The 24,013-nt window shown below is 40.9% G+C and overlaps 1 protein-coding gene across 9 annotated transcripts in view; it reads right to left on the reverse strand.

The window, feature by feature from the left end:
• Nucleotides 1–895: 895 nt before the first annotated feature.
• POU2F1 (POU class 2 homeobox 1) overlaps nucleotides 896–24,013 on the reverse strand; it is a 107,055-nt gene continuing 83,937 nt past the window's right edge. For 8 of the 9 annotated variants that reach the window (XM_050971186.1, XM_050971198.1, XM_050971195.1 and 5 more), the window contains 9 exons: nucleotides 22,023–22,117; nucleotides 19,598–19,771; nucleotides 15,752–15,893; nucleotides 13,493–13,638; nucleotides 12,819–12,998; nucleotides 9,917–10,022; nucleotides 9,156–9,501; nucleotides 8,365–8,453; nucleotides 6,465–7,201 (listed from right to left, as the gene is read on the reverse strand). In XM_050971186.1, coding sequence (XP_050827143.1) covers nucleotides 6,891–7,201; nucleotides 8,365–8,453; nucleotides 9,156–9,501; nucleotides 9,917–10,022; nucleotides 12,819–12,998; nucleotides 13,493–13,638; nucleotides 15,752–15,893; nucleotides 19,598–19,771; nucleotides 22,023–22,117 — 1,589 coding nt within the window. In that variant the 3' untranslated portion in view covers nucleotides 6,465–6,890. Of the gene's footprint in view, nucleotides 7,202–8,364; nucleotides 8,454–9,155; nucleotides 9,502–9,916; nucleotides 10,023–12,818; nucleotides 12,999–13,492; nucleotides 13,639–15,751; nucleotides 15,894–19,597; nucleotides 19,772–22,022; nucleotides 22,118–24,013 lie in introns of all 9 variants that reach the window. The other variant, XM_050971187.1, reaches the window with a different exon arrangement.

Genomic DNA, 24,013 nt, shown 5'->3' on the forward strand with positions numbered 1-24,013 from the left:
GCACACACACCCACCCACGCACACCCTGCCCTCTCCCCCGCTCCAGCAGCCTCAGGGGAAACGGGCAGGGAGCCTTGGAGCCCGCACGGAGCTGGCTGCAACACCCTCCCAAGGCAAGAACCACTCGCTCTTCTGCTACTGCCACCGCAACACCGAGACATCGGCCAAGAGAATGACCTGGTCCCTCGCCAACACCACCTCAAAGCTCCTCTCCCACAACCATCTCACAGTATTTCAACCCTTTCAGGCAGACCAGCCAGGTGTTAGGAGTAGGTTAGCTTTCACCTCTCTCAGTTTGGTTTTTTCTTTCATAGTTTTTGGTCTAGACAGGATTAGCATTGCTATTAGAAAAGGAAGTGTTTAAAAAGTTTTCCACCTATTATCAAGCACTACAAGCCCTACATTCAGTAACAAGACAAGGGGGATAAAAGGAACCTGTTTCACTTTTGCTCTCCCAGATAGATTAAGATGCGACAACCATTCTTGTCCCTCCCTGGAGTTAAACACAGCGGACCCAGTTCAGCTCTGGAGCAACTCAACACAACCGAAACGGATTTCCAGCCCCGAGGTCGATCCCAGCCCAGTACAGCCATCTCTCCCCTGAGCCTCCTCGATATTTGTTGCCTCATCTTCAGATCCCAGCGAGGGGCAAGGAAAGGCCGAGAGGGAGGGAAGTGTGCGCACACTCGAAAGGACCCTGAACAGCAACCCCATCAGTAACCTGCATGCCACCACGTGCTGTGCTGCAGATTAGACCACAGATAAACCAACCAAACAACAATCCGAAACCCAGGAGCGACAAAATGTTTCCTTTGGCAAGACAGATACAAGGAAAAAAATTTATGAGCAAACATTTTCCTTCTAACACAGTCAAACCCCCTTCTCTGCCCCCAACATCCACCCACCCCCACCCGACCCTATAAAGTTGTAACCTATAAACAGGATCTCAAATACATACAGCATAATCATGTTTATCAATCATAATAAACCATCAGTTCAACTAAACTCTACAGCTAGAATTATCTCCACTATTTATAAAGTTTGCTTTTCTCTTCTGATTTTTTCAGTTTAAAACCAGTTCTGCGACAATGCTAAGCTATGCTGAGGTATTTTATGAAGGTGCCAGAAGCCAGCTGCTACCCACAAGTATTGTTCTCAGAGCTGTATGGTGCTACCTTTCACTGAGGGAAGAGGGGGAAGGAGCAAGAAGGGAAAGAGGCAGAGGGACGGAGACAGGGAGGGAGAAAGGGGGCCCAGATTATTCCAGTTATGGACGGTTCTTAGCAGGGCATCACTGACGGACCTAAAAGCAGCCCTGAGACAAAGCTCAGTAGCTGCTTCATGTTCAGGAATTTGGTCAGAAAAGAAGTACCTGATACGTTCTACATGCTGACCTTATTTGTCTACGTGAGTAAAAGATGTCTCTTCTCCCACAGTTAAAATATTTGTCATTTCAGTGCAATCTCCCGAACGCCCTCCTAACAGCATCCCAACAGGGGTAAAAATTCAGAGCATGTCCGCACTTGGAGTATCCTGGGAGAAGTGGCAGACAGATCAAATGCAGATAGATAAGTTGAAAAAAATCAAGGGGTTTTTTTGTGCATTACTGTGTCCATGTGTGAAGATATGCAAATAGAGGAATTGCTTTTCATGGTTCCAAAAGCACTGAAACTCCTTGCACTGACACAGAGGGAACCAGGTACCACTCACAATGTGGAGACAAAGATACGAGCATCTTAAGAAACTGTGAATTGTGAACCAACAGCTTTTTGACAAAATCTTCCCTGTCAAATTACTTTATAATATTTTAGGGGACTCCCCTCTGGAAAGAAGAGAGAAACTCAAAAGCAGCAACAAAAGATTTAATGGGTGAGAAGGGCAGAACTTGTGCAAGGTAGGTATCTTGAATTCTATATTGCTATAGTACTTTGGGAAGGAGAGGGCAGATGTCCTGCTTGCAAAAATAGAAAGGGATTTGAGTTGGCTGTGTGAGAACTGACAACCATAAATGCAGTGGGGAGCAGCAGGCCAGCTTATTCCTTTGGTAATAATCCACCCTAGGCAACATCCAACAGGGACAGACAGGTCCTGCTGGGGTACAGGGTGTGGAAAAACAGCATTAAATCATTTCAGACAGAACAGGAATAGGGAATAGTGACTCTTTGTAAAGTTAATGTGACAATAAAAACATCTACATTTTAAACTTCCAGTTTAAAACCAAGTATCATTGAAAGTTTGAACCATGCATTATTTTATCCACCTTAAAACACTCTAATGACCATGAGAAGCCACCTGTCTCTTTAAGATAATTTTGTATCTTTATAAATTTCTTTATCTAAGAAAATATGAATTAATATTTAAGGTAAATTAGATGTTGCTTTGGTTTAGTATCTGTGGTATGGCTCCAGCTGTAATGGTTGTGCTGCTCCATTTGCAACAACAACAAAAAAAGAGGAAATTTCCACTTTAAGGAACGCTGCTTTGCAGGAATGTGCAGAGTTAAGGAATTAACTCTCATGTGTCCTTCACTAACTTAACTGCAGAAATGTGTCAGAGCACCCCATGTGAGGCTTACAGAGGTGGCACTGGAACATTAGGTCACAGTTCTAAGAGATGTCACATCCACACCACCTCACAGTCATTGATAAAAACATACTTCAACTAACAGGTGTTGTACAGCAAGTCAGAAACAAAATAAATGCTCTGTAGGAAATCTAAGCAGATGTAACAATTGTAAGCAGCCACATCTGTGTGTACTTTCTTTGGGCTGTTCGCGAATCCTTCCATGGTGACTGTGGAGACTGGGTTCTAAGGAGACCAAGTGTGCTAAAGCCAAAGTGTGCTGGAGCAAAACATGTTTTTCTTAAGGTCAGAAAAAAATGTCATCACCAAGCTACAACACCAACTCCTGAAGCCATTCTCTAAACGATTTTTGACCTTCCGGGCATATCTGTGTTTGTTTTCCTGGAAATCTCTTGCTTTTTGAACTATCCCTGTCTGCAGGGAGAGCTTTTCACCTTATCTTTTCTTGCCTGGGTACTGTGACATGCTTGCAACTATGAAAAGCAACCCCCTCACCTTTAAATACAGAGACATGGAACTCTGAAAAAGAGATGGTATTATCCTTTTCCAACACACCACCAAACTTCCTGTGATCATATTTACTGGGTCTGTACACAATTGTTATTGTTTCTTTTCAGATGCATAAATTTCTGCTGCCAGCACGACAATGATTTAAAAAAGAAACTTCTGCTAAATTCTGGTACATGATCTCGTATTCTTTTCATTCTCTCAAGGAGCACATGCACTCTAACTTGGCAGATATACACCCACTGCCAGTCTGATTTCTGTCTTTCACTAAGCACTGGAGGTAGCCAGCATCAATGAGGAAAAACACTGATAGGGATGAAAGGTAGGCTCCAGGAACAACAGCCAGTTTTAGGGGGGGCCACAGGGATGTTTTAGGGGACAATGAATTGGAGCACACTGTCAATGGATGCCATGGGATATGTGCTGTTCGGGTATTATGTCAGTTTCTGCAAACAAAACCAAGCTTTTTTGGATATGTGGCTACTCTGAGTTTCCAGCTTCTCTCAGAAAAAAAACTCGCTAAGAAATTCCCTGGAATCTGGGCCCCAGATAGGGTGATGGGGTAGAGAAGAGGAGGGTAAAGAAAGGGGTATAAGGTGCTCACACCAAAGCCATGTGACCAATGCAAAGGTAGTCAGGAAAAAAAGCAGATTTTTATAATAAATAAACCATCCAAGCTGCATTAGTGTTCCAGATATGTACTCAACAAGACCCTCTCCCAACCACAAACCAGCAAGAATGGGACATGAAAACTCATTCAGACAGCTAATGGCACAGTCTCCTGGAACTGTGGAGAGAGGATTTTCCACTGATTTAAGGCCCACCTTTCTTTGTGTTTCCTAGATATCTGCAAGGACCACGCCCCCCACCCCACCACAAAACCCTTGGGAGGAGGGGATCCATCGGAGACGAGCCCGGTGGTCTCCCCCTCTAACTAAAAAAGCTTCCTGATAAATTGTACTTTTGCACAGGCGTGAAAGTAAGCAGGGACTTTCAGAGTCAGGAACAAACGCTACAGCTGCGGTTTTCCCCATCCTCTTACTTCACTCAAAACAAGTCCAAGGACTTGCATTCCTTTGGTAGAAATTATAGACCGTGCTGTGGCCTCCAGACCAGCACAGTGGGTACCAGCATCTTCTCTTCTACTTTTTCCCTACCTCCCTGAAGCTCACTCAGCTGTACCTGTTGCTGCTCTGAAGCTTTTACTGTGGGCCATTGCCACTTTTGCAGTATTATTCATAGCCCTAAAAGTCTCCTGCACAGCCTGAAGACGTAGAGACATATCAAAAATACAGAGATTCATCCATACTGGGGGGAATAAAGGTGGGACCTCTTGGATAACAATCCTCTGACATTGCCATTCTATTTACACATCAAATAAAAGAAAACAAATTAAAATCAAGTTAAGAGTCTGCCCCAAGGATAACACAAATTACCAACCAAAAAAAAAAAAAGATTAAAAACAAGCAGCAACTTTTATATAAAATTAATAAAAACAAAAGACAAATGAAAAAGAAATTGTCAGTAGCATCTATCGCCTCTCTGCATCTGAACTGCACTTACACAAACTAGTCCATTAGTACAGCAGCTTGCTAGAAATTGACTTTGGTTCAAGCTTAGTTTTAAAAAAATAAAACATAAAAAAATCAAAAACACATAAGAAACGGTGGACGGACATTTGTTAGTTTCCCTGCTTGCAGTTCACTAGTTTTGAAGTTTTAGGGGTAATTGGTTTAAATATCAGTAAAACAGGAAGGTGGAGAGTTAGAGATGAACAGAGCAAAACCATGGTGGTGGGGGGAGAGATAAGGGGTTCTGCCACTTGAGTGCAAACACAACTCCCACATGCTCAGGCCACAGACCAAAAGCATGTGTAGAGTTTAAAGTTGCTGCCTTCTGGATCTTGGATGAGAAGCTCCAGGATCCCCCTGAATCATCAACAAAACGAACATAGCCGCATCAGCTCATTATTTTAGGACACTCTGGTGACAAAAGAAAAGGGGGTGGGTGGGAAAGGGACTCTTCTAATACCCTCATTAGCTAAAAGTAATTTAGTTTTATACACATGGCAGAAACCTTTAAATCCATCAGGAATGGAAAGTTTAACGTGAACTGCAATGCAGTGATCCAGTCTTCTCTCTTTAAAATATCTTTTCTCTTTTTTGGTTCAGATACTGAATTGAGTAGTTAAGAATATACGGACCTAACTTCTGTACAGTTCATTACTCCTTCGTCATCCACAAAAATATCCTTTGCTCCACAGATCAGAATCACCCTTAAAAAGTGAGCTGCAGCGCCAGGCCAGCCCCGGGCGCAGGCCAGAGGCGCCGACTGCCGCGCTCACCCCACAGCTCAGAGACCACGCGAGATCTGCCTGGGGTGTGCAAAGCCCCCAGAGTGGCTCCGTTGTGTTGGCATTAACAATGGCACCTTCTGTTCCCATAGTCCTGGCTCCTGTCTTTTGCAGCCAGAAGCACTTTTTGTTTTACTAGGAAGCTCTTCTAAATAGTGTTGGAAGCATCAGAAAAGGAATATTGCTATGAATGGGGAGAATGTGACCTTCTGAAATCCGGCACCAACTCATCTAGAAGGTATCTAAGACTCTAGATGCTGCTTTACATGCTGCCAATTAGCCTGGGTCATGATGTTTTTCAAATATTTGTGTGTGCTTTTGCACAGCAAAATGAAATTTATGGAACAGAAGAGCCATCAGTATTGTCACACAATCCACACTCGGGAGGTCACATCCTGCTCTCTGACGTAAAAGGAACCAAGCACACGAAGCTAAGAGCAGAATTTGGCTGTTTTGTCTAAATATATGAGAGGAGAAGAATGGCAGTTTGGAGCAAATTCCTACCCCTGCTTACATAGCAGAGACCAGCGTGGAAGTTTGCACACAATGATCTCTGCTGCTGCACTGAGCTTCCTGCACAAATGATGAACGTAAATTCTTCTGACCCCTACCAGTAGGCATTAGACAAATTCAAGGATGAGGAAACTGTTTAGAACATTTCCAGAAGATTAGGATAGAAAGTCTATTTGTGCTCCATTCTTCCTCTCCACCCCCCCACCCTCCCCCCATGGTGTGGGAGCTCGCTGAAAATAATCCAGGAGCAAAAGACAAACGCGTCCAAACGATATATATAAAAATAATAATAATAATAATCATAATAATAATAATAGAGATACACCAGTAATACAGGCCTGCCTAAATTGTACCAGTTAAGAAAGGAACCCCCAACATGATTGATACGATTATAAACACCTTGTATGACATAATGGCCTGTACAACAGACCTATAAAATGATAATTAAAAAAGAAAGATATTTAGACCAAAATAACCAAGAAATCCCCTTCCTATGTTTGAACTGATAACCCACCTTAACTTGTCATTGTGACTGCTGGAAATGATAAGTAGTCCTTTCACTTTTTTTGTGTTTTTGCGGTTTTTAGTTTTTTTGTGGTTTTTTTTTTTTTTTTTTACATTTTTGGTTAGAAAGTTCTCCGATCCATGAAGCGATCCTGAAAAGACAGTGTTTATTATAAAATTAGGCAAATGTCTGTCCCAGCTTTAAATCCTTCCTGTTTTGCTTTTGTTTTTTTTTTCTCCTTTTTTTTTGGTTTTTTTTTTTGTTTTGTTTTTTAAATATTTTTCCTTCTCTCTCTCTCTTTCTCTCTCTCTCTCTTGTCCCCAGCAACACGGTGAGAGGATGCCCATGGCATTTTCAGTCCATCGACCGGGCTGGCAGCCGATCCCAGCGCACAGTGACCCAGGCTGCTGGAGCAGAGCCCAGCCCGGCTCACTGTGCCTTGGAGGCAGTAGTGGTGGTGGACGTGGCCCCGCTGGCAGAGGCCACTGTGAGGAGAGAGTTCTGGATGGACTCGGCTGAGGTGGAGGTGGCGTGAAGGCTGGCGACTGGTCCAGAGGCCCCTGCGGAGGCTGCAGCTGCAGAGACCAAGCTAACTGGGTTGCTGGTGAGCAGAGAAAGGTTCTGAGGGTTCAGGAACAGAGGGGCAGTGACGATGTTAGGGGTACCTCCAGCATTGGCAAACACCAAGTTTCCAGTTGCATCCAGTGATGTTATTGGAAGAGAGCCACCGGATGCAAGAGCTAAAAATAGGGAAAGTTGAGCAGGGAGGAGATAACATTAGCAGTAAGCAACAATGCAAAAGTGCCTAAAAGCAAGGGGTCTCTGCATTTGCCTTTCTCTGATATGTGTGCTCTCTAAATCGCTTGCTTGGGTTTTTTTTCCAAAATAACCATCGGACAAGATCTTGCAGATACTAAAACACACCTTTCATTTGCTGCTAAACTAATTCCACCGTGCCTTTCTTCAGCTCTTTTAGCACAATACTGGTCTGTGTTTTCTGCCACAGAGAGCCTGTGCATCCAGGCAACTTGCACTGGGAAGGGTTGAGATGAGGGCTCACGTGAAATGACAGCTATCACAAAATGGAGAAGGTCATGTAACCTTGAGTGTAACATTTTAAATGTTGACATATAACCAACCACTGTTACAACTTACTCTCACGGGTCTACAACGTTCAGTCTGCCTTAGATTATGATCTCCTAAATTTATCTGTGACACTTTATGAAATAGTTCTTTCTTGCAACCTAGAAACAAGATTTGTTCAGCTAGTTTAGAGGATATTTGGACACACAGGTTTTACCTAGCTCTTTAGACACTTGTACCACCCAGTTTTTACGGGTGGCAAACTATGAACATCTCTTGCTGAAGCCAGTGGTAACTTCTGGCTTTGTGCTACTTCCAAACAAATAAATATCTACTCTTCTGAATGTGGATTTACGTATTTCAAGTTCTACATAAGGATTTTAGGAGGCAGGATGTTTCTTTTCTAATACATATGAAGACATGAATTCAGGATCAAGACTTGCTCAGAACTGCCCTTCCAAAAGACCTCAGAACGGTGCAAGTCTGCTCAAGCAGACTACAGAAGAGCTATAAAAAGCAAATCTCTAACTTGCTGAAGATACTGGCCAATGAGGCAAGGACAACAAAATAAATTCCAGATTATATTCAGTATCTTAAATGACTCCTTTAAATCATACACAGCTCTGATTCCCTATCTGAAGTTGTACCTGCTCCTATCTCTGTGACCCACAAAATGTATTTGCACATTTAATTTTGTAAAGCCTTTACTCCCACACAATTTATGCCCAGTGCTGAGGAGTCAGTGCTCTCTGGTAGACTAAACCAGAGTGCATAAACTGAAGTTGTGTGATGGAGATGCATTAAAAGGAACACTACTGACCTTGAATAGTTGCCAGTGTACTGTTGCTCATCAGGGCCGGGCTGAGAGCACCACCTAATGTCCCTGGATTGAGACTGAGTAAGGCACCTCTGCAGCAAGATCATGGAAGAAGTGGGAAAGAGAATGAGTGTTACTTTTAAAAAAAGGTTGTCACTGTTAAAAGTACACCATCATATTTTTAAAAAAAGGGGAAGGGCAAGGAGTGAGGAAAAACCAGAGATCAAGGGCTATTTTTAGATTATTTTACTTTTAACTCCATGAGGGGTTGATGACATGCCTGCAGTACAAGCACTGTACATACATGACTTGCATTGATTGTTGGTGTAAAATATTCTTGTAAAGTATTTTGGAAAAACTGTTAGAAAACTGTCATCATCTCCCAAATGCAGATAAGAAATATGTAAATCAAAAGGAATTAAAGAAACTACTGTCTGAGCAACATTTCTAAAACTATATATTCAACAATACATCATTTTGCATTTTTGAGAACTTGTCTCTCCATTTTACAATTAATAGGACAGATTCTATGGTTCAGTGGTAAGCTGCAGTTTTTAAATCAAGCTCTGCAGTGGCATGAATGATTTATCAAACAACATCACTGCAACACAGCTTTTTCACCTTTAAAATGAACACGGTATTTGTGTACTGTGATGGGAATGTCCATTGCCATCTATGAGTAAACCTTCAGAATCTGAGATAAATGACAGCGATACATAAAAGCCATTTATCCCAAGAATTTTCCTTCACTCTTCGTCACCTCACCTAAAAGGGTGTGCAAAATGGATCCTTACCCAGCTGCAAACTGCGAGGATGCCATCAAGCCTGGGTTTAGTCCTGCTGCAGCAGCCATGGCAGCAAGACTTGCATTTGCAGGCAACTGTGCAGCTCCTTGTAACGCGGCCGCTGCCGCCGTTTGCAACCCTGATGCCGTTACCATCACCTGGCTGGTCCCGAGAGGGGAGGACAAGGGGGTGGAGGTTGTCTGTGTTGTGCTGGTCTCACTGGCACTGGAGGCCTCTGAAGTGGAGGCTGAGGCAGAAGGGGAAGGGCTTGGGGAGGGTGATGTCACTGCTGAAGAAGATGGAGGTGCTGTTGAAATCACTGTTGCCGTGTTGTTGGAGGTGGTTTCTGTTGTGCCTGGAAGAATGGTTCTGGTCAGATCAGTAAAAAACACAGATACCAGACAACAGAAACCCCTGCCCACCTGATCTCAGCTGCATGTATGGCTGAAAGGGGCACAAGCACACATTTCTGTAATACCAAGAAGCACCAAGAGTTCAAATGAAAAAATGAAATTACGCTTCCCAATGCGGGGGCTGAGGAGCTCCAGAAGCCAGCAATGAAATACAGTATATTTTGTTTCAGCCCCACCTGTGATTTTATTCCTGGAAAAGTCAACTCAGTGGTCACAAAAACTGAAGCTTCTTAGTGCAGCAACAAGGAAGGATGACAGGAATGTCCTGGTATACCAGTGACCAGCAGTGAATGACTCTTAATTCAAAAGGGACAAACGGTAGGGGTTGATGTGGTGGCAGCAGAGATCAGCCCTTACCTGTGACTGACAGACTGGTGACAGCAGGACTGGCCAGAGGGAGCACGGGGTTGACAGTCAGGGTTGTAGCTGCACTGCTAGTCACAAGGCTTGGCGTGGTTGCCACCTGGAGGTCAAAAACGAATAAAACTGCTCAGCTGCTTAAAGACAGAGTTACACACTAGACCTGGACTGCATTCTTTCCACCCTCAGCTGAGGAAGTTATCAGCGAAAAACACTGCATATAAACTATTTTTTTTTTGTAATTTGGTTACTTTATCATTCAATGAAACAATCATAGCATCTTCTCTAATTACCAGAAATATCTTTATTCCTAATAATTCAGTATTTGAAAGGAGATACACCCCATCCATATTGTCTCAAGACTGCAAGTTAGCCCTCTCTGCCACCTCACAAAGACAGCACCTTGTTTTAATAGAGACACTCTTACAGACAGAGTTACAAAATATATTATTTCTACTTTTCTTTTTCTTGTTTAAACATCTTTTCAGCTCCAAATCTCTTTTTCTGATAAAATTATGTAATTGCCCCAGCATTAACAAAGGTATCTAGAGTAATGTGTTTATATGGAGAAGCAGAATAACATTTCACTTGTATTCAACCAAACTATAAACTTTACTTTGATAAGCTTCCTTGTGCCAGAGGAAGGATCTCTGAATTTAAAAACATACAAATGGAGTTTTCAATTGTGGATGGCTTATTACAAGAAAGCTACAATAAACTGAAGACATTACAGATAAACACCAAAGATTTAAGGCTGGAGAAACTAGCTTATGAGGAAAAATGAAATATAAGGAAAGGACTTTTCATGGACAAGAAATGGTGTCCAACAGTAATATTTGAAGGCTGTTATACATCAATAAGAGAAATGAATCCTTTAGAATTGCCCAAGAGAACACAGCCAAGGATATAGGCTAAACATTCCTCCTTTCCACTCTCTTACCTTAAGTCTATTATCAGAGAAATATCTCTCCTGCCTCTTAGAGGGAGTCAAATGCTTCACGCATTTTAAACAAGATTGGGGCAACTGGGACAGATATGAAAGCTTTCCGCCCATCTCAAACAGTGTATGAAATTAAGAGGAGCTGGATGCACAGTACACCTCCCACTAATGCAGCCCAGCCACCACATCTGTCATCTGTCCAGCAAGCAGTTAAGGCCAAGGTCACCATCCCTATTTCAGGGCAGAGAATGACCTGGAATTAATACAGCTCACCCCCCTGGTTACAGTGAGTGACTCCAGCCAATGCAAGAGGAGGCTGCCCCCAAAAGGAGCATTCCCCTCCAATCCTGCTGCAGAGCCCTTGCCCTCGTGCAGCCAGGCTGCAAGTCACCCTGGTTATCTAACCATACTGAAAATTCATCATTGTTACTCACATGGCTAATTTGCAGTCAAACTACTAAAGTCCAAGCATCCTACAGACACAATCTCCAGAACTGACACAAGGAATCAACAAAGCACACAGTCAGTGAAGGCTGGTGGCAGCAGGGCTAGAACATCCATTTGAGTAACAGCACAGTCTTAAGAGAAGCTTAGAATGAGTGAAAACACTAGTGAAACTTCACTGATGAAAGGGAGACTATGGTTAACACCTCAATTTCTTACATACAATGGCAGATTATAGAAACAGGAAAATTTCCTAGGAAAGCTCCTTTAAGTTGCAGTCTGAGGGAACTTGCACAGTTACTAAAACATACTATCATAAATCTCACTATATTCTGCTTTGGCAGCAAGGCATGCAACCTTGCTTTGCAACTGGGCAAAAAAAAACCCAAACCAAAACAACATTAATAATAAAAAAAGACAAAGTACACTTAACACAGCCCTTCCCCTGAAACAAAAGGTTGCATGCACACACCTTGAGACAAGGATGAGGGGGGAGAATAACACATCACCAAAATTAATGGTTTAATGAAGTACTGGAAGATATTAGCTACTACGGTGATGAGGGTGGAATAAATACTACAAAAGGACAGCTACAGGCTACATAAATTCCACCACATTCCTATTAGCATAGCTACTATGAAATCTAATAGCTACTGTTTCTATTTATGAAAACAGACCTCCATGGACATTGGTAGCAAAGGTGCTGAAGGAACCTTGATGCATGTGTTTTGTTACTCTTATTTTCATGAAGTTTGTGTTTACCTGAGGTAAATACAAGTGTGGGAAATTAATTACACGAGTATTAGCTAAACTGTTCTTCTGTTCCATGCCTTTCTTTTATATAAATCATTTCTGACTAGAAGTAACAACAATGGTATCATTGGATTTGTATGACCTAAGTCTCCAAATGATACAGAATCAAAGGATGGGTAAGACTGGAAGGGACCACAGTGGGTCCTTGGGTCCAACCTCCCTGCAGGGTCAGTCCTAGAGCACACAGCAGAGAATTGAATCCAGATGGTTCTTGAGTATCTCCAGTGAGGGAGACTCCACAGCCTCTCTGGGCAACCTGTTTACTGTTGCTCATTTACTGACCAGAACTGCTAAAATAAGAGGTGGTGGGGAAAGCTAATAAGCACTTAAAAAAATTACTATTATTTTATTAAAAAAAAAATTGGGTAAAAGAAGGAAAGTCCAGATATAAACTGGAGGCATTATCTGAAGTAAATTCAAAGCAATAACCCCAAGTGCAAATTTGGTGGTCAGAATATTTGTTCGTGAGCTGAGTAAATAAAACACCCTCACTGAAGGGCTGACTAGTGCTTGATTTGTAAGCATTATCTCTCTTAGAGAGTATCCAGGTGGAACACTCAAAATGACAGTAAAACATAAATATGTGAGAACAAGTCTGCTGTACAAAGAAGGTGCAGCATGTGTAGCTTCCACAGTGAGCACAGCAGAACCACCTCCACCACAGATCTTCGTCAACACAGTTCTTGACTCTTAGACTCTTACCAGTGAGGTTGGACAAGGGAAAATTGCTTTGATGGGCGAGCTGCTGGTTCCACCACTGCTGGGTGGGTTGATCCTTTTCTCCTTCTGGCGCCGGTTACAGAACCAAACGCGGATCACCTCCTTCTCCATGTTTAGCTGGTCAGCTATCATGGCGATCTCATCCGAGGTAGGCTTTTGGTTCTGACAAAAGAAAATAGTATTTGAAAAGCTCTGAAATTACCTCCTGAAGTTTTGCATCATAGCTTCTTCTCTGGTAGGCAGAAATCGGAATTAGTGATTTAGATCCAGAATCTGGCCAGTGATACTGTAGAGACAAACCACAGTAGATGCTTCTGCCCTCCATCTAAAAACCTCAAATTATGTGGTTATTTATATTAGTTATCCATCCTCATGAAGGGTAGTGTTTAAATCTATGTCTGAGTAAACTGAAATGCAAAATCACAGAGTCAGTAAAGTGCAAGAACGAGTGAGTTTTTCTGAGGGGGTTTGTGTTTGTTTTTAAACTAAAACAGATGTTGATGAACGTTTCTTGGCATGGCTTTTGTATTCCCCTTGTTTAGTACTAGCAATTTCCTAAACAGCACAGTAATGGGTTCACTACTCTAAGACATATAATTGTTAAGTGAAGTTTCTCCATTTTTTCATAGGCTGAGCAGAGCACCAGGAGCACTGACCTCCAGGAAACTCTTCTCTAAGGCCACACGTATGTTGGTCTCTATGCTGGTGCGTTTCTTCCTCCTACGGTTCAAGCCTTCGATCCCTTGCCCTGGAGAATTCAGGGCACTTGGGCTGGAGAGAGTTGAATCAGATGAGAGGTTTTCTGAAAAAGAAGAAAGTAATACAAATCAGGAGATTTCATCTGAATGCAGCACAGTCTAATGCAAGTGCTCTTCACCTGTGCAAGGTATGTTAAAACCTGTTCTGTATCTATTCCAAATACAAAGAGGTTTATGAAGATCACATGAATTAATCATTGTATTTACAAATTACAACATATACCTGAAACTAAAAAGCTACAAGCGCAGAAGATGCCCTCTGCTCCTGTCCTCTGCTCCACAGCATCCCTTTTATAGTACCTATACAGAGTTTGTCTCCCATATCTCATTCTACTCCCCACTGCTTCACTGCAAGCCCCAGTCTAAAGGAAAAAGGAGTACTTGTTATCCATGAGTCATAGCTGAAAGTCACAGGCAGTTATGAAAATGTCTGAGGAGCCTGAAATTTCTTTTACCCACTCTACAAAACACTCAAGGAAGAGAAGTTCATAATCGGCTTCACAGTGTTCAGTCTCTTCTCTCTGAACACCTTAGCAGACATGCAGGGCTACCAACCACTCCACATAGCAAGCAGCTCCCCCTTCTTAATTTCACCAGGGCTCTTAACCCCTAATCCTGTCTTTCTGGCTTCACAGAGGAGCAAAGAGAGAACATTTAACCCCACTCTGCAGGAGGGAGAGCAATCTAACCAAATGGCAAGTTTCAGCAGGGAATTTAAACAAAATTATTAACTGCAGCTGGAGTTCCTTCATTGCACTGGGATTTGTGGGTGATAAGCAGGTGTCAAAGTTCACAACGCCCACCATTATTCTGATAGACTCAAATGGGCAACTATTTTCTAGATTTTTTTAAATAGTAATGGCACCTGTAAATATGTGGAAACTCTTCCTCATACAGAAAATTTCACTGAGAACCAGCTGAATTCCACGGCAATAAATTCTGGAGCCATAGGTATGCTTTTCCTGCCTACTTTTACCTAAAAGTAAAACAGAAGCTTCTAAAGTCACCTGAATCTTTCTTCCAAGGATTTTCATGGAACTGAGTCAGAGCCAAAGACAATGGCTTGCAGGATGTGAAGAACCATGACACTGTTCACTCAACTTTACAGAGACAAGCATTTTTTCAGGCTAGCAGGAAAAATAACCCCTATGACACTCCTTGCAGTACTGGATTCATCCAATGTTGCTGGAAGGTTTGGAGATCACTGTCCTGTGGACTTGAGCACTCAGTGTGGAGGTATTTATGTTTTCTATCAGAGACCTACAACACCTAATGATAACTCCTGTCAGCAAGCAGAATGACACTTCCTTTTCTCAATGCAGGACAAATTTTCAACACCGCATGCAATTACTTTTGAAATTTCAGAGAATGCTGTAGGTGCCAGCATAAAGCTCTCTCCATTTTGGTAAAAACAGGAAGGCACACACCATCCCTGCCACCTGCCTAACATATCCATCAGTTTTATGCTATGCACAATTGCATACTTGGAAGAAAAGCTGGCTGACAGCACTCTCAAATACTTTCTCTCCTAACACCTAGCACCACCACACAAGCTCCTTTTGCAGGTGGGAAGTAAAAAAAAAAAAAAACAAAAAACCAACACTACCAACATTGGCACAGTGAATAACTCATATCCCAGAAAAAAAACTAATATGGGAGGGAAAAAGCAAAACCTAACCCACAAGAAACTCTTCCTACAGGGAAAAATATTATTTATCTGAACCACTGGAGAGAGATAAAAGGAATGCACACAGGGGTATGGAAGGAGATGGATGCAATAAGCTCTGCCTACTGAAACAACAAATCATGCAACCCTCTCTCTACTACACATCTGAAAAAGAAAGCTAGAAGAGGATTAGAAGTTATATGCATTAACATACACGAAGGAGGAAAACCATGACACATATTGTACCTCATCCCATGCAATGGTTCAGCTGTTTAGAGAACACACTTCTGAAAGTTCACACTGGAATTATTTTGGATGCATACAGGCACATGGAAAGGGAACTATGGACCCTTATTTCTATACCCTCATTTGTCCCGTGGGCAGCTACAAAGGCTGGTAGCTTCATAAAACCATAAGGGCACAAACGAAGCAGCTTTTCAGGATCCTACTGATTTTGGTAGGCTGGTGAAGAAACACACAGACTCATTCACCTGCATCATTGAGCCACTTTTCCAGAAGTGGCTTTAACTTGCACATGTTCTTAAAGCTGAGGTTCAAGGCTTCAAAGCGAGAGATGGTAGTTTGGCTGAAGTCATTTCCATAGAGTTTGCCCATAGCGAGCCCAACATCACCCTGGACAAAGAAAGAGAAAAAAGGGATTCACTGACATAGGCACTTCCAAAGCAAGGAATCCTGTCACATTCTGGTGTTCTCTTAGTGACACCACTGCTGTGTGGGATTGCAGTTTCACAGAGGCTTTCTCAGCTCTACCAAGATTCATGCTAAAGCAATAATCATAAAGAAATGTCAAACCTCAGTCAGTTTAAGCTTGCAACTCTTTCCAGAAAATCCCTGATGCTTTGTCTTCTTAGCATTATCACTGAGCAGCACATTCCACTGAATGTTAACTTGTAATTTTTTTCTTAGTTTTCTAAAATAAGTAAAGGCCAAGCTCTCTTTGGGAGCAGATTTAAGTTTTTCTGCATATTTCACACTGGAAGTTCAAAAAAGCAGAAATGCAATGAATTTACTTTCCCAAATTTGTAGAAAATACTCAGGACAAGATGTCTGCAAACATACATCACACTTAAATAGATACAGAAATATTCTTATCTGAACTGCCAGTATCTTCTGAGGTTCAAACCAAATTTCTCCCCAATAGATACAAATTTTAAAGCAGAGAAGAAGTTGAGCCATTTCAAGTAATGATTAACTGCAGTCTTGACTATCATTACCTATCTGGCAGAAAGCTATCCAGGAGATTTACAGGCAGATTATCATCTCTTTACATCTGTTATTGCTTTTTAAACTCAGTTTTAGCTAGCTATTCTGTTAGCAGACATTCTGCTTATCCTAATATTTATGTATATATTATATAGCTATGTAAGCATACACTTGGAAAGTGGTGTTTAAAAAAAAAGAAATCAATCCATTCTTGATTGTGGCCATTAAAAACACCACAGTATTTTCATGCTTTGCTTTAAAACTGGAAGGTTCTGCCCTTTGAAAAAAAAAAGCACTTATATTTCAAGTATACTATTTGGTCTAAAGCAGCTTTATTTAGATTTTTATTTTTTTAAGCACAAAATGAAGTATGAGAAGTGTGGAAGAAGAGGCTGAAAAGCTGGAGCACAGTTAGTGGAGTTTAATTGCAAATGGGTTAGTTGGACTGGGCATAAAGCTCGCTTTTCTCTGAGGTCAGCTCCACAACCACAGCTGGGTATGAGTACACTGACAGCATGCAGAGTGGCCACACACAAGCCAGGAAGAAAACAACCTTTGGGAAGCTTAGTAAATTGTGCAGGTTGAGCAAAGAAAACAATTTCCTTCCTAGAAAAGGACCAGAACAATTGGTTTGTGTGCCCTTCAATCAGAGGAAACACGTGGGAACTCACATTTATGCCTCTACTCATATGCCAGGATTCTGTGCATTTTAAAACTCATAAATCATTCCAAGAGGAGTAGTGTGGATGCTCTTCTAGGTTTATGAAGAAGAAAACCTGGCTATGTAAACCGTTTTAGAGATAAGTTGATTTATGTCTTGGCAGGAAAGAGTTATGAAATTTGCTCCAGTCCCCCAACTAAATTTAATTCTGGACTTATGTTGTTCTTACAAACATTTGCCTTCTGAATAAAAATGAATAGTTAACCATTTCTTTGTCAATGCCAAAAGGTGGCAGCATTTCAGCTGCAGGCAAAGAAATTTACATATTGGGATGAGAATTTTATATATTGGGATGGCCCACAGATAGGATGGAACAGAGAATAAAGGCACTTTATACACATCTGATCTACTCTGTAGGCTGACTGAAGCTCTGGTAATGAACTGCAGCTGATTATAAGGTACATCACTGTTGTGCGTACCGGTCTGTTAGGAAGCTCAGATGGTCTAGCAGAGGCAAAGCCTTTCACAGAATAAAAATAACATTGTCTAAAATGTTCACTCACGTCTCTTGAACCTGTACTGAACAATTAGGCCCAGGCCTGCAATGATGCTAAGGTGCAGTTTGCTCATTGTGTCCCTGTGTGTCAAACATAGAGGTATTTTTAAGGAAAACAAACAAAGGGATTTAAATGCATCACCCACATGTCAGGGTGGGAGAAGAAGCAGAACTGCTGAAATTCAAAACCTGTTTTACTGTTCACACGACAGAATGTAGTAAGTGATTAGTTTGCAATGCAAACTAAATCTTACAATTATTTTTAAAAGGCTGGGGTGGAGTGAGTCTGAAAAAGCTTAGAGTACTGCTGGAAATAAATTTCTTTTATCTTCGGAAAGGCAGTCTATTTATCCAACTATAAGAAACCAAAGTAATCAGGGTCTCTAATTATCATCCAATTATGCAATTAGGTTTAAGTTATTAGAACAGCCTAATTACACACATACAAACTGAAAGCAGGATAGGAATGACTGAATGCAATTTTATCACATTCTCAAGATTCCCCTTTTTTAATCTGAAAAGCAAATACTGAAATGTAAGCCTGAGCAGTTGTGTTCATTTTTCCTCACCATGAAAATTCATAACCAGGTCAATAAAGAAAGGTTAACACATAGCTTAAAAAGTCTAGTTGAGCTTTTATAATCATCTCACAGCAGGGCAGATTAAACATAATAATGAGAGATCTACACGAACCTCCTCTGTCAGGCTATAGGGAAGCTATTGTATTTTACCCTATTCTGTGCTGCTCTATTCGAGCTTTTGTGTGTGTCCATCACTTGTATTTCTGTGCCTCCCTCTAGTGGGAAGAAGAGAAGGAAGGAGACACACATGCCAGCAAAATGCACTTCATTTGACTAAGAACATTCTGTTCTTGACTTATAATTAATATGCTGCCAGGAACTCTCATTATCAACTTTGATTTTTCAATTTAGGACTTTGACAGAAAAATAAATCTGACTTCAGCACATACTTTCAGCTAGAGTAGATTTACTTACTCTATTCCATCACATATGCTGGACTGACTGCTCTGAGCTTGGACTTCTAAATACTTTGATTTTTGCATGCTCTTTCTTCTAGTAAAATCATGCTTATGCTTAACCACAGACTCCTGCCAAAACTAATTGTTTACCTGGGGAGGTATTTTAATTTTGCAGGGGGAAAAAAGATTTTGATATTAATAAGAAAGGACTCTTGGAACTGAGTTCCTTTCAACAGAATAATGGAACACATAAATGCACTTTGTACTTTTAATTGTGGTCTTCATTCAACCACCTTCACTATGTTCAAGATTATTTTTCTTGTGCTCTATGGGTATTTCTGAGCTTTTAAACAAACCAAAACAAACCACAACTCCAGTTCACCCTTGTAAGGAGAAAACTTCAAAGGTGACAGTCCTTTCAGGTTTTGTTTAGCAACCTTAGCAAAAGCATTAAATACAGAAATCATTGATGTTTAATAGGAAAATACGCTTGAGAGATAAAAACCCTTTGACATCCAAAGCAACTGCACAGATGTGATACACTTTTTAAACACACAGAGCAGTTAATTGTACTGTATGATTTTTGGAACTTTGTACTTCTGAAGGCAGCTTTAAAGTGCTTTGTCCCATTCATGTCACATCCCATGGAATGAATAGTGCACATGCAATGACATCTGGAGCTGGTAAATGCACGTTTTCCCCTGCTGGGAAAATGGCTATGCTTTAAAACCAACAGGGAAGTAAGATGGATGTATGGCTTTTTCTGTTATTTCTTAGAAATCCCCCACATAAAGGCCAGAGCATAACCCTATTTAAACAGGTTCTCCTAGGAAATGATGGAATTGTAGTCTCCCCCCAGACTTGAAAGATGAGACCTCAGGTTCCACACTGACAGGCACTAAGGTACGCAGTCTCACCTGAGTGAATCCAAGTTTGATCCGTCTTTGTTTGAAAGTCTTGGCAAACTGCTCAAGCTCCTCAAGGTCACTGGGCTCCTCCAAGCTGGGAGTGTCGATTCGCTTTGGTGTTGACTGGCTCTGTGGAAGTGGCTGAATGGGGGTCGCTGCTATTGTGCGTGTTGGGGTTGCTGGCTATTGAGACAGCAAGGAAAGGATGAAAATCAGACTTAGGAGGACAGTCAACAGAAATTAAATTCCTAAAAGGAATGTGATGTTCTTGTGAGAGAGGTCAGTGGACTGAATGTTTCCTGAAATCTGGAAGTTCCTCCAATTTATTAACATTCCTCTCCACAACAAGCAAATACAAACCAGAAAACTACAACAGTATCACAGGCTTTTAATGGGTCTGTCGTAACTAGTTAAAGAAAAGTAAGAGATGTTCAATGGTAACCAACAACATTCACTTGCTGCAGAAGCTGCTCAAAGAAACACATTCTACTTGATATACTTCTATCACTTACAGACACCTTGGCATTCATCCCTTTTGAAAAAAATTAAAATTTAATCTACTGGTCTTGTGAGGTGGCAGATTGTCATCAGCCCAAAAGATTCAAATCCCCTATTTAATCCTGGAAGAGTGAGCACATACAGATGCAGCAAACATGGCAAGTTTCCTCCAATGCCATATTTGTGACTGACTTAACTGTTCAGGAAGAAAATACTAGATTTACCTCTAACCCTTCTGTTTGACAGTTGCAACAACAAAATGAACATACTGGTGACACAAGAAATTAAGCAAAGGCAATCTGCAGAAAATGATTCATTTTAGGTCACACTTTTCTTCTATATAAAGGGTAATTTTCTAGGAAGTCTGTGGAAGGTTCACTATTCCTGAACATTGGCATACTAAAGCATTTTGCAATGCAACTATCTGAAAAAAACTATCATCTTGGAAAATGTTCAGAGGTGAGCAAAATATATTTAGATCTGGTATTGGACAGTTCAGGCTTTATATGCAACAAGAACACTGGAAACATGTTTTGAGTGCATAGCTCTACCTCCTTACATGCCATGATCAGCTGAGATGCAGAGACAAATCATCTGCTCCAGTTAAATTCTAGTCAGTTTAGCTGGGGCTCTTCAGGAAAGGTGATTTCATGCCTCTGTGTCCTACACCCAGTTCTGAAACTCTGGACTCCTTCAGGGCAAACAAGAACAGCCTCAAGTCCAGGCAGCACTAGAGTATTATGCAAAGTCTATGCAAAGGTTGAGAAAAGGCTCTTCTAAAAGAAATGGCCTACATATAGCTCAGTCTTTACATAACTCCTTATGTTGTTTTCCTCCTGTGTTAGTGCAGTGTTTTGCAGTGTACAGCAGATGGTAGAGGGAGGTCAAGGTCTATAATTTCATTACTTGAGAAATAATGTAATCATATATGATCTTTCTAGGATTGCAGATACCTGTGTCACACTTAAAGATTTTTAATATTTTTTAATTTATATTAATCATAATAGGTAATTACTGCAATATGTCTTCACTGATTTCACCCACTTTAGATAATTTATTCTTTCTTAGTGGTTTTAATATTTTTTTTTAAAATCAAAGAATAATCTTCAGTGTGGAATCATTCTGCAAGTTGAGGTATGAGCTAGAGGTGAGACAAATTCCATTTTCCACATGGTGCATGAAAACTACTAGAGGTGGTATAATAGAAAATGTAGTTTTCTAAGACTCTGATAGACTCAGGCACCTTATTGCAGACTAGAAAATTCTCGTATGTAACCGAGGTGGCAGGAAGATACTGTGTGATATTACATGGTATTTGAGAAACAGCATGCAGCCATAAAACTAAACTGCACAGTAAAACCTGGAGCCAAGCACAACTAAATTTGCAGGCACATGCAACCTTAAAATTGCTTTTCTTATAGTCTGAAAACTTAATCGTAGAGCTCTTTTAATATACATCTACCAGAATATTTGAATATTTCATTTCTAACAATCTCTTCAGTTTCCCAGATACTAACTGGTAAGACTGGCAATGACTTAGCAGTGATTGCAAAATAACTACACTAAAATAAAGATAAATTACCACTGCAGTCTTCAGAAAGAGGCTTGTCAATGAACCCCTTTTGGAGCTTCTGAGGGAGCTCACACCCTGCTCCTCTGAATTTTCAAGAAAACCTTACAGGAAATCAAACGATGCTCTAGTGCCATTAACTCAAGGTACCAATCATGAAAATTTCCAGCTAAAAACCCACTTTAGAACATTCAAGCCTGGAAAGAGGCACATTGAGGTGGGAGCTACAAACCCGAACTATCTAGAAAGACAAATGCACTATTATAGCTACAACATCTATTCAGGTAACTAATACAAAGGGTCCATTCACTTGCCATAGTTTAAATCCCCTCAAAGCAAGTCATGAAGTGTAGGGAAAAGCCTAACCTGCGAGGCAAGGGTGATGCTTGGCTGAGACTGCAGGAGGTTGGCTTGGCTTTGCTGAGGTAGTTGCGTTAAGAGATTCTGCGCTTGCAGGAGACCTGGAGAGAGAAAAGTGTTTGGTTTGTCATTCAAAACCACTAAAACATGAAACGAGGTAATACAAGGCTCTTGGCAAATGATGGAAAGTTAATAAAAAATTGAGATGTGAAATTCTGTTTCATCAATGCATAGATATGTTTAGACTTTGGAGTTTTCAGCCCAAAATCCCCTTGCATTTCCCTGAAGTGTAAGTGGTGATGGAAGGGAAAGAGGGAAAACTGTGTGTAAATGTCCTCTGCAGAAAGAGTTGGTAACGATCTAGGTCATCCCAGTTCCATGTGCAGGAGTCCTTTGCTGCCCCTTTCAGCATGCAGAGTTTGGATGCACCTCTTCTGGTAACCAACAGCTGAGCATGAATTGTGGAGCCATATAAAATACTGAGCAATAATGAGATCAATTTCAACAACTGAATACTAATCAAAACCACAAATTTGGCTTCTTGATCACCCTTCTTCCTCTCCAAACCACCCTATGCCAGCTGCCTAACAAAAAGGAAGCTTTCTGGCAGACTTAAGCAGACCACACCAAAAAACCTAGATAATTCCCTCCAGGGTCAAACAAAGTAGGGATCTTTTGGAAAAGTAATTGGAATTAAAGTTTAGGTAAGATACTGAACACTGCTCTATTTTAACAAATAGAATAAAAACTACAAGGAATACAGAAAAACCCTGCTACTATGAAAAAGTGACAACATCAAAGAACAGTTGCAACTGATAGAACCAGTATGTGTAATATGCTGTCAATCTACAAATAAATTCCCTTACAGTCCACTAATTGTACAGTTTATTAAATCTCTGAAGAAATTGAGATAATGCCTGCATCTCTAAATACTTTAAATAGAAACTATCAGGGTTTTTTTCATTTCTAATGCAAAAACGTATCTATTTTTAAGGGACAGAATCTTGACAAAAACATACCTACAGTTAGTCAAATCCCTCAATTTTTCTGTGAAAAATGTTAACTGTTATTTTTTAGGTACCTCCTGGCTACAACTATCAATTTCCACTCTAATAATTAAGAACCCAACTAATTAAACTTACACTTCAATATACCTAGTCCCTAAAACCCAGGGGGAACAACAGATGGATGGATTGCTATGCTCCCATCAACTATGTAGCACTTAAATTCAACATCATCAGCTGCCTGATCTACCTCTTAGCAGAATAAAGGCAGGGGAAACAGAATTTCGGTCTTGATAAATACCAAGTGAAGAACTGGATGTTTTATGCAAGATTAAGGCCATAAAAGACATGGAAAGAAGGAGAAAATGTATCCTCAGTAAGGGATACACGAGCATAGAAGAATTATCATCTGACAGCAATACTTGATTTTTGTTTAACAAAGAGCTAAACGTGTATTTTAAACAATGTTGTTGCTATCGAGATGCTCAGGACCTACAGAATACAGCCAGCTGCTTATGTAACATAATAGCACACCACAGACAACCATGTAAGCTTGCTCTGCACCACATAATCAACGTGTTCCAGCTGTGTTTTTGAAAAACCACAGTGAGGGAACAGAGCTGCTCAAGGAACTTCCAAGACAGCCATCTACTACAGCTACACACTGCTTTTTACAATGCAAATATCTGTTCACTCTAAAGATGATTTTAGCTGCCCAAATCTAAATATTAATTAGTAAACAGTCACCTTTAAGTGCAGAGTTTTTTACCTTAAATCAGTGATAGTAACTGACAGCTTGAAAGAGAAAGGGGCAAACCCATCACACTGTCACTACAGAGTGGCTGTAAACAAACAAATGAAAACCAGGCAGCCAACAGTGATGACATTTGAGTTCTAGTCCACTGGTAACACCATCGATTACAAGTTACTGACTTGTCTTATGACTGCAATCAGAGTAATTAGGACTGGCCTTTTGTGACTTTCTGTCCCCAG

This window comes from Serinus canaria, chromosome 1 (assembly GCF_022539315.1).
Source record: "Serinus canaria isolate serCan28SL12 chromosome 1, serCan2020, whole genome shotgun sequence".
In the NCBI taxonomy this organism is placed as follows: Eukaryota; Metazoa; Chordata; class Aves; order Passeriformes; family Fringillidae; genus Serinus; species Serinus canaria.